The following is a 10,959-nucleotide window of genomic DNA, read 5'->3' on the forward strand; positions in this document are numbered from 1 at the left end:
TTAACTTTTATAAGTGGAAAAGTGTTAGTGTTCGTCCTCCAGCTTCACTGTTTATGTTATGCTAACATAGCTGTGTCGCTAGCGATCACGTAGCACGTCATTATATACCAGCTAGCCCAACTTCAGTAACCCTGCAAACGTCGCTGCTGTTTAGTTTCCTGTCTTCATTTATGTTGGAAGTGATAGCAGAGCTGTACGTTTGATTTTTTTCAGAAATCTCTCAGTCAGAACATGCAATATCATGCTTAGGTAACTAGCGAAACTAGCGAGCTAACTTCCGCTAGCTTCCTGCTAACTTCTAACTCCGTTAAATGTAATAACTTTTGTTTTCATGGATGCCTGGAAGTTAAACTTTATAGTTACACCTGGTAAAGCAGCAATGCTGATCGTTTTATTAAAGATGAAAGAATTTAGACAGTTTTTAACTCTAAGTGATGCTGCAGTGTTGTTTGACCTGAAGAATACGGAGTTTAGGACCCAGATTATTCCCAGATTTAAGAGCATCTTAGTCCGACAAATATGACAATAACAACGGCTGCTTGCATGTTCTGCAAAAAAATGTGCTTTGTTGTGTATCTGATGGATAAACACCAAACCAGTTCCACATCACGGAAGTTGCACCATTTTTACAAACCAATTCTGGTTCATCTGTTTCACTCAACAATCGGCCATGTGCGTATGAAAACAAAGGCACTGCGCATGCGCGTTTTACTCCCATTCTATCGCGATATTTCATTTTCCTATCGTTGCCTAACATTATACCGGTATTACAGTGAACGGTATAATATGGCCCAGCCCTAGTGGGAGCAATCATCAGAAAATGGAAGACATACAAGACCACAGATAATCTCCCACGATCTGGGGCTCCACGCAAGATCTCATCCCGTGGGGTCAAAATGATCATGAGAACGGTGAGCAAAGATCCCAGAACCACACGGGGGGACCTGGTGAATGACCTGCAGAGAGCTGGGACCAAAGTAACAAAGGTCACCATCAGTAACACACTACAACGGCAGGGAATCAAATCCCGCAGTGCCAGACGTGTTCCGCTGCTGAAGCCAGTGCATGTCCAGGCCCGTCTGAAGTTTGCCAGAGAGCACATGGATGATACAGCAGAGGATTGGGAGAATGTCATGTGGTCAGATGAAACCAAAGTAGAACTTTTTGGTATAAACTCAACTCGTCGTGTTTGGAGGAAGAAGAATACTGAGTTGCATCCCAAGAACACCATACCTACTGTGAAGCATGGGGGTGGAAACATCATGCTATGGGGCTGTTTTTCTGCCAAGGGGACAGGACGACTGATCTGTGTTAAGGACAGAATGAATGGGGCCATGTATCGTGAGATTTTGAGCCAAAACCTCCTTCCATCAGTGAGAACTTTGAAGATGAAACGCGGCTGGGGCTTCCAACATGACAATGATCCAAAACACACCGCCCGGGCAACAAAGGAGTGGCTCCGTAAGAAGCATTTGAAAGTCCTGGAGTGGCCTAGCCAGTCTCCAGACCTCAACCCCATAGAAAATCTGTGGCGGGAGTTGAAAGTCCGTGTTGCTCGGCGACAGCCCCAAAACATCACTGCTCTCGAGAAGATCTGCATGGAGGAATGGGCCAAAATACCAGCTACTGCGTGTGCAAACCTGGTAAAGACCTATAGTAAACGTTTGACCTCTGTTATTGCCAACAAAGGTTATGTTGCAAAGTATTGAGTTGTATTTTTGTTATTGACCAAATACTTATTTGCCACCCTGATTTACGAATAAATTCTTTACAAATCCTACCATGTGAATTCATGGATTTTTTTTTCACATTCTGTCTCTCACAGTTGAAGTGTACCTCTGGTGCAAATTACTGACCTCTGTCATCATTTTAAGTGGGGGAACTTGCACAATCGGTGGCTGACTAAATACTTTTTTGCCCCACTGTAAATAGCTGCAACTTGAATCTGTACTGAGGCTCAGTATTTGGCACAGAGTTCATGTTCACTGCTGTAATAGCTAATAATGATTAATATAATAACTATAATATTGGCCATATTATATTTACATTACCAAAGTGATATGACTTTAGTCTCATGAACAACATTAGCTAATTGTTATTTACTAACTAATCTTAAATGACTGTTCAGTCCAGAAATGAAGCCCAAAAATCATGTTTTACTGTCCTGTGGTCTCAGCCTCAGATACTTATCAAATCACACAAAGCTCATGTAGAAACAAACAAACAAATGAACAAAATATGTTCTCCTTCATTTCTGTCAAACAAAGTTGTATGACACGTTTCCAGCGGTTAGTATCATGGTTGCTAGGCAACCTGGGAAGCGCAACGGAGACTAGACCGTCCCATACAGAAAAACTGAGAAGGGTCTGGCTGCAGCCACTGTGGAGCTCCACAGTAACCGGATACACGTGACCTCCACACTAACCGGAAACACGTGACCTACACAGTAGCCGGAAACACGTGACCTCCACAGTAGCCGTAAACACGCATGGAAACCGTGGAAGTTTTGCAAGTTGATCGCAAAGGTTGGTTAAGTCTTTCTTAAATAAGTTTGCCGTTAGTGATTTCATAATTCTAGGAATCGTCTAGTTTTCTTACAATGATCATGTTGCCACTTTTTTTGCGTTACAACAACATTCCTCCTTATTTTAATGTTTTTTCATCGTGCTCCATGGCAGAGAAACGCACAGATATGCTTTTTCCTGGGCCTGGTTTCAGTAAGAGAGCTGGATTAACTTCTTCTGTGGGCGAGAAGAAGCAAAAACCACATTTTGCATTAGAGTATGATTTATTGTTGGCGTCAGAGATGCGAAATAATGAATACTTCAATACTGTACTTAAGTAGAATTTTCTGGTATCTTTACTTTACTGCTGTACTTTTTTGTGCCTACTGTATACTTCTTTATACTTCTACTTCTCACATTTTAGCACGCGTATCTGTACTTTGTAATGCGTACATTTGTAAATCAGCCCCCTGCACGCGTGCTTTGGACGCAAGATTACTTCAAAATTTTGTACATAAATTATATTTTAGACCCTGTACTTCTTACTTCGACTTAACTAAAAAGTTGAGTCAGTGCTTTTTAAACAGAGGTATCTAAACTGTAGTAAGGAACGTGTGTACTTGTGACACCTTTGGTTAGCGTCAACACTGTAAATTTCGTTACAAACAGATTTATATATTTATCAATACTTCTATTTGTCATTCTTTTCTGTACAGCTTTTTTATTGGCCAGATTTTAGTTAGCCCCTGTTCAATTGACTGTTACATGTCAATAGAAACATGTCTCACAAGTTAAAGTGTCTTGTAATATATTTGTGGGGTTTTTTTCAAGGATTTTCTTCCCAAATCTATTACATGCCAACTGTAAATTGTTATTTCTGCTAAAACCTTAACTTAAATGTGTATATGGTGTTTATCTGTTTCTCTCTCTGTTTTAGATGCACTTATCAATCTGGAATTCGGGCTTGAAGCCGGAATTGCAGGAATGCAACACGTGTTGCAGAGGACTTTTTCACTGCCCTCTGTGCCCCACTTTCAGCCCTGCTGTCAGGGCAAAGATTGAGGAGCATCTCAGTGTGCATATAAAAAATGCTTTGCCTTTCAAAGGTATGTTTGTATTAAATATACTTTATAGTTATAAATATGCACTTTTTTTAAGCACTTCTGCAGTATCTTTGTTGACTTAAAAGTTGCTGTTGATATTGTACAGTTCAGTGCATTCATCTGCAACAAAAATAGTGTTTTTATAAAATATATTTTTATTTACTTTTCACCACTTTTCTTGACATAACATTTGTGATCCATACCATTTAACTTTCATTATTGAGGTTGGCTTGGATGTTTTTGTTAACATGTACAATCTGATTGTTAGACAAATTGATTGCATTCTATACAACTACATTTAAATTACATCTGTTTGTTTGTTTGTTTTTTTCTCTTACAGATAAAATGATATGCCGGTGCAGGCTGCCTTGTAGGACAACAGGACACTTTCACTGCCCTGTCTGTAATCTTACAATCATACGGCGTGGGGATATGGCAAGGCATTTATTGTCTTGTCAGCATTCTTCAATACCAAGTCAGCCACCACTATCAGGACTGCTCCCCGCTGAACTCTCCGAGGAGCCCCGTATTCCTCCGGCAGTACTCTTCGAGGAGCCCCGTCTCCCCCCCAAGGTTTTGTCTTTGGGATCGGAACCATTTTCTGACTCTTTGTTAGAACATTCATATGCTCTACCCTCTGCGTTCAATAAAACTGCAGCTGATGGAAAGTCCATGAATTTGACATGCCCTCACTGTGGCCTTACTCTTCGTACCAAAAACTACAAGGCTCACATGATGAGGAAGCACTCCAACCAATCAATAGATGTTTGCCTGGCCAGTCATCTGCAGTGTGTTTGTGTAGATGAAACTACAGGGTTATTTGCTGTGCAGAGAACTGGCCATGGGTTTTCTGTGCCAGTTCACGTTCAGAGGAAAACATGGGGGGTGTCTCACAATATCAGATGTGAGCTGGAGGAATGTCAGCAATACCATTTGCTGGCCCAGCGGAGCGGACTAGGCTTCAGTTTATGTGAGCACCTTCGCTCACTAGATTACTGCCGAGAAACTGTAAAGGAGGTTTTTCTTCAAGAGCACATCGTGATGGAAATGGTGGACCTTAAATTTTTTGGAGAGGCCAAAGCTGCTACATGCATAAAGAGACAGAAAGCTGCCCAGATGGCACATGCTCCACTTTGTGTGAGGGTGGATTTTGGTGGATCCTCAACACAGATCTGTTTGTCTGTATTTGAGCCGGAAATACACAGTTTCTGCCGTCTTGGCAGAATATTTGTGACTTACAATGCTCTGAGGAACACCTGGCATTGTGCTTGTGCAAAGCCTCGAATATCATGTCCTCATAAAAACATAGCTAAATGGCATCTCTTCCAGACACAGAGAGACATCTTCAAATCAACTGTACCACTATCATCAGGCACCCCATCACAGATGACTCAGGAGAGTTCTTCCTTTGAGGACAATGCTGCCGTCGAAAGGAGTATACGCTATATTTTTAAAGAGAAAAAAATACCTGGATCTCTTCCAGAAAATGTCATCTCACAGAAAATGGATCATCAGAAACAGCTCTTTCCATGTGAAACGTTGTGCCAGGTGTGCCCAGAGCACCCAAAACTTGATGAGGCTGTTCTAGTTACCAATAAAGCGAGGATTGTCAGCATGATGGGAGTGATTGAGAGTAAGTTTTAATGAATAAGATTAAACATCAGTGTGAAATAATTAGTTATAATTGTTCCTATACTAATGTTTTGACATTAATGTGATTTGTCTTTAACAGATGTTTCAACACACCATAGATCGTGTCCTCGGTGCCACATGGTCTACAGGTACCAGGAGTGGACAGATGGGCTTCACAACTTTGACAACCATGTTGTTTTGTCTCTTGAACTTTGCCTTTTTTTGAGAGAAAATCTGCAGGTGAGGATCACAAAAATAAAATATACTCATCTGAAGATTGCTTTAAAAATGTGTTTGTGTCATTATGATATTTTGGTGACCAAATTTAAATATCTGTGTAATCATAGTCTTCTTCACCCTTTTGTCATATTACAGAACCATGTATCTGCTTCAAGGGTCATTGACTCATTGGAGGGCTTAAGAAGAGTGAAGTTTCCTTCTCGGGATACCATTTTTCATGCTTATTGCCATTTTGAGGCTTTGACTGACGCAGAATACATGTACTCCTGCATAAACTGTGGGTTTCACCCCCCTGTGGTAGTTATGGACTTACACAGAAAAGGGGTGTTCAAGTTAGCAGGTAAGTTTAATGTACATTTGTGTATATATTTCATTGTGTACATTATGTGCATGTTTTCATGAGTCAATTTATTATAGTGAGTGACCTCAAAGCCCCGGAAGACTTCAATGGTGAACATGACATTGAAGGTTTTTGGAACTCTATTCACCTGGAAATGATAAGCCGTGGTTTTTTTCCAAGTGAGTGATGGCAAAAACTTTTTGAAAGTCATTCAGTGTTTTAAAGTAATTTAGATTGTAATTAAAAACATGCCATTTTCTGTAGGCGGTGTGAAGAATCCATTTTCCGTTCCACCAAGTTACACGCACTGGGCACCATGGATCGGGAGTGAAACTCGAACAAGTGACATTGTGCTTAACACAGAGTTTAAAAAAGTAGGAACAAGCTCTTCACATGAAGCAAAGCTTAGCAGTGTCACAGAAGACCGTCTGTTGGATGAACTTGCCAAACAAAAGGTAACATTGCTTTGAAGTTTTCAGAATATGACATAAAGTTCTGGGGTTGTTCCATTTACAGTTTTCCCTAATTGCTGTCAGGTTGGAGTGGTAAGAAAATTGTGTAAAGCATGCAACATCGACTCCAAAGGCTCCCGCTTTGATCTCATCACCAGACTGAGGGAGAAGATGAAGAGCAGGCAGACATATGATAAGGTCTTTCAAAGCATATGGGGTGCCTCTGGTAAGCATCACTTAGCGATTATTAGAAGTAGCATTAAAAAATGTAATTACAATTACAAACAACTTTTTAAATCTTTGCTTGCAGGAGGATGGTCTGTAATACTATGTCCACATGGCATTGTATACAGTGTTAAATTTAATCTTCGTGCTGAAAGTCCCCGGGATTTTGCTGACCTTCTCCTGTCCTGGAAGCACATGCCAAACGTCTGTGTTTACGATTTTGCGAGGGGTTTGGCAGCACACACCAATTTGCGGGTTCCTGATAAACTGCCATTTCATCCACATGAAGGTCGACTTGCTGAGCCCACTGAGGAAAATGTCAAGGCTGCACAGGATGGAAGCCTGAAAGTGAATCTTCCATGGCTACATGAAAGGATGGATAGTGTAAATGAAAATCCTCATCCTGTCACTGGATCATCTGACCATTATGTCCTGTATGACAGATTTCATGAGGGAAATACAAAAGATCCCAAGGACATATTACGCAGAATTCAACTTGTCCCGGAGCTGAAAGGCTGGCTGAACAGTCAAGTTGTTGAACAGTTCTTTGCAAACATGAGGAAAAGCAATTACTTTTTAAGTAATATGAGTCCATCCACACATGTGTTTCTGATGAGAAATATAAATCATCATTATAACACTGTCACCAACAAGAAACTTCTGGAGAGGCAGCTAAGACATGGTCGACTTGGAAAGATCAATATCTCATTGTCGGCACTGGGTCAAGCTGTCGTAGGTAAGTACATGCATTGTGTCATGACCAGAACGCTACCATTGTTTACATGTTATATTTGTTCCTATCTGTGTGTGTATATTCTTTTCTTTGTGTACCTAGCCCCACAGGTGTGCAATAAACCCAGAGAAATCACAGAAACGGTGTTGAACCCAGCACCTTCAACGTCTGGTGACACTGGTAAAATTTCTTATTTTGAATAGTGATTGACATATGTACGTGAAATAATAATCTTGCATTCATTATCTTGTTGTAGTTGATGGCTCATAAAAGAATTTGTTACATGCTGTTTAAAATGAATTTCCTTCTATAGATAGTGCTTATTTTTCTTGCATTTAATATGCATTCTATGTAGTGTTTTGTCTGAAACCTGTTAAAATCCCTATAGAACCTCAGAAAAGAGTTGACAACAAGAAAGCCAATCGAAGGTCAACAGATGCAACTTTTCCTGACCCGTGTGGACCACCGTGCGAAGCTCTGACAAAGCCTGAGAACATTTTGGCCAGCCGTTCATCATGGTGTTTTGTACCGCACCCTGGCCAACAACAGCTTGTATGTTAAAGTTTTCAGATGTCGCAAAGTGCAACTTTTAGTGCTTATCTGATTTTGTCATCCACAGTCTATGACACCTATCTGTTTTTTTTTTTTTAGCTCAACTATGTTCTGGACATCAGCAGACCCAAAGATGAGCTGATTGTTGAAACGTCTTCTGGATGCCTCACGCGGTCAGATTTTTGGACACTGGGTTTAAACAAAGAAATGGAATCGACTGTAAGTATTTTTTTTCTACGAATATGAAAAAATAAAGTGTACATTCATTGTTATCATGATTTTTTTCTGTTTCAGATTGGAAATGGCTGTTTTGAGCTTATCACTAAAATTGTTCAGTCAAAGGTACTGTATGTTGTATATGATGATTGTCAAGCTTTAATTTAAAGAGCTGTTGTTTTAAATGTTTTTTTGTTTTTTTTTTTACATTCTAGGGGATAAGCATTTACATCGAAAATCTGTATGTCACCCGGACTTGGCTTGCACCCTATGGCTGTGATCCATTGCGGTCCTTTCCTGTAAGTGTACCGTCCTTTAAAGAAACAAGCAAGTAATCCAAATGATTTTTTTTATAACTTTGGTGCGAGTTCATATACAGGATACTTAAAAATACAATTCTGTTTCAGACTGATGCTCAGAGGATGGACATCATAGTTCTCCCTCTCTGGACACCTGGTCATTTCCAGTTGTGTGTAAGTCTTGTTTTTTGACACGTACAAACTGTTAGAATTTTGCTATGTGTCTGAGATGTATTCAAGCTTTTATGACGCAGTTTCAAAAGTCTTTGACTGTGATCGCTTGCAATGACATTGTTTTCAGGTTTGAAGTCATGGCTAACTGTCTTTTAGGTACTGAAGCCACCTAAAAGAGAAATCCTCTTTCTTGACCCATTATACACCAAGGCAGGATTTGGTGGCCAACAATATGTTTCACTTTTGAGGTCACATTTTTATAAGCATTTTTGGTTTGTTCCGGAGTTTTCAGGAACCTGTTCAGTGTTCCAGGTTAAGTGCATCCCAGATCATGTTCTGCTGATCTTGAGTGTTCACACATACAGTACACTCACATGCTTTTTCTATAAACTATATCAGCAAGTTTCTGTGTGGAGTTTGCATGTTCTCCCCATGTTTGCGTGAGTTCCCTCCGGGTACTCCGGCTTCCTCCCACCGTCTAAAGACATGCAGCTTGTGGGGATAGGTTAATTGGATAATCCAAATTGCCACTAGGTGTGAATGTGGGAGTGAATGTGAGTGTGAATGGTTGTCTGTCCCTGTGTGTTAGCCCTGCGACAGACTGGCGACCTGTCCAGTCTGTCGCCCTATGACAGCTGGGATAGGCTCCAGCGCCCCCCGTGACCCTGAAAAGGATAAGCGGAAGCGAATGGATGGATGGATGGATGGATGGATATATCAGCATGATGCTTCAACATTTTATTCTCATCTTCAAATTATGATCAAGTCAGTGATACTGTCTGTAGATGAGTTTCAGACATAAATTGGGTCTTCCAGTGTTCTATTTTAACATAAAACACCATTAAAAATTATTTTATAAAATATGCCAACATTAACTTAAAGCTGTAAATGCTTTATTTTGACCAACTGTGAGCATGTGACTGTACTTTTTCATTTTGTTATGCTGTTTTTTTGAGGTCGTGTTCCTAAGGCCTGTAGTTACAGTTGGTGCTATTAGCAATAAACATTTCACACCCATCATGATCATCATCTGTTAACTTGTGAATGTAACTGTTTTTTTTAAAAAAAAAAGGAATCTTGCAGTGAAGATCATTCCCGGGCAGTGGTCAGAAAAAAAGAGCTGTGACTTGAAGGTATGTGCTAGTTTAAGTGTATGGTGAATAATATGAATTACACTAGTCTTCTTTTAAGGGATTTTATTAAAGAGCCTTTATTTTCAATGTAATACAGGGTTTTCCAAGCCAAGACTATGGAGTTGACTGTGGGATCTTCATGCTGATGGTAATTTGTCTCTTCTCTTCTTGAGATTCATACAGAAGCTAATTTAAGCTTCTAAAGAAAAATGACATTTTTATTTTTTCTTACAAATAGTCTGCTCTGTACGTGGCACTGGATGCTTCATTTGACTATACTATAGTAAGTATTCTATTTACTTTCACAGCAATGGAGTCTTGAATCTTTTGAAAGTTGTTAAATATGTTTCATATTAATATTTTACAGTCAGACATGCCCTACTTGCGTAAATGGTGGTGCTTGCTGTTGATGGAGAACTTTGATCTCAGGAGGTATTTATACTTTGACTTCTGTTCTATGTTGTGTCAAAGTTTACACACCTTAACAATATCAACATTTTCTGTTAAGCTCTGGCAAGCTATTTGCACACTGGAGAGAGGAAGCCAAAGCTGTGCTTGAAGGACAACACGTGCCCATTTTCAGAGTGAAAAAGCGCAAGTTACAGGAAGTCAGTCAGGTCAGTAATCACTTTAAACAGTAGTGTAATTACATGTTTAGTGACATTTGAATAACTGTTAAAAAACTGTTCTGCAGCAGAGAAATAACTATGTTTTTATCCCCATTTGCCTGACACAGGAGCCAGCAGTTGTTGCAGATCTGCGTCCTGCTGTGCAGTGGGTTGTCCAAAATAAGGCACTTTTCCGTGGACACGTAACAATGCCCAAATATGTGTCCTTAAATCAAGGAGACCAGCAGAGGGTCTTAAGAGACATGTCAGAGGAAGAAGACACTGGAGCAAGGGACTTGTTCCTCTTTGTTTTTCAGTTTGCAGAGGACATGGAGCTCTTTTTGAATGCATGTGCTGATGAGCAGGGGCTAAGGGTCAGTGCTATGTTTGACATGTGATGGACAAATGAAGGCACTGGCTGTGTTTGTTTGTTTGTTTGTTTAATATGTTGTTGTTGTTGTTGTTTTTGCGTAGTACAAAATTCCTATTAAACTTATTTCAAAATGTTGTTCACTTGATTCTGTGTCCATACTTATAATAAAGGATTACAGTGTAACAGCATTAAATGTAAAAGCATTTTTTTTAAACTTGTAATTTCAAAATAAAAAGCTTATTGTTGATATTAACAGTAAATAATTGTAAACAATAATATTTTCATACATTTTAAAAATTAACACTCTGGGCTCTATCCTGGCCATTTGTGGACACTTCACTTATTCTTTTTTTTGACTACTGCACTGCAGTGGAA

General features: G+C 39.7%; 1 protein-coding gene across 2 annotated transcripts; it reads left to right on the forward strand.

Moving 5' to 3' along the window:
* Positions 1 to 2,381: 2,381 nt before the first annotated feature.
* On the forward strand, positions 2,382 to 10,719 carry LOC146705334 (uncharacterized). Of its 2 annotated transcripts, XM_085462984.1 has the most exons (22): positions 2,388 to 2,525; positions 3,442 to 3,610; positions 3,948 to 5,240; positions 5,340 to 5,479; positions 5,615 to 5,819; positions 5,897 to 5,998; positions 6,084 to 6,274; positions 6,356 to 6,497; positions 6,582 to 7,232; positions 7,332 to 7,409; positions 7,618 to 7,781; positions 7,881 to 8,000; positions 8,076 to 8,123; positions 8,213 to 8,296; positions 8,405 to 8,470; positions 8,627 to 8,718; positions 9,543 to 9,603; positions 9,701 to 9,751; positions 9,842 to 9,886; positions 9,971 to 10,035; positions 10,112 to 10,220; positions 10,340 to 10,719. In XM_085462984.1, the coding sequence occupies exons 2-22, from the start codon at positions 3,442 to 3,444 to the stop codon at positions 10,607 to 10,609; spliced, it is 4,146 nt and encodes a 1,381-aa protein (XP_085319110.1). In that variant the 5' UTR covers positions 2,388 to 2,525; the 3' UTR covers positions 10,610 to 10,719. The 2 variants fall into 2 exon arrangements, with proteins under 2 accessions (XP_085319111.1, XP_085319110.1); XM_085462985.1 differs by lacking the exons at positions 8,627 to 8,718; positions 9,701 to 9,751; positions 9,842 to 9,886; ... (1 more) ...; positions 10,112 to 10,220; positions 10,340 to 10,719 and having other exon boundaries at positions 2,382 to 2,525.
* Positions 10,720 to 10,959: the final 240 nt, after the last annotated feature.

The sequence above is a fragment of the Copadichromis virginalis genome, linkage group LG7 (assembly GCF_057382275.1).
Source record: "Copadichromis virginalis isolate Kocher_CV1m ecotype Utaka linkage group LG7, C_Virginalis_male_GT1.1, whole genome shotgun sequence".
Taxonomy (NCBI): domain Eukaryota; kingdom Metazoa; phylum Chordata; class Actinopteri; order Cichliformes; family Cichlidae; genus Copadichromis; species Copadichromis virginalis.

Coding starts and splice junctions, on each gene's coding strand:
- LOC146705334 (XM_085462984.1), top strand. CDS start 3,442: ATGCACTTATCAATCTGGAATTCGGGCTTGAAGCCGGAATTGCAGGAA. Junction 7,410..7,617: donor TTCAACGTCTGGTGACACTG/GTAAAATTTCTT, acceptor AAATCCCTATAG/AACCTCAGAAAAGAGTTGAC. Junction 10,036..10,111: donor GAGAACTTTGATCTCAGGAG/GTATTTATACTT, acceptor TTTTCTGTTAAG/CTCTGGCAAGCTATTTGCAC.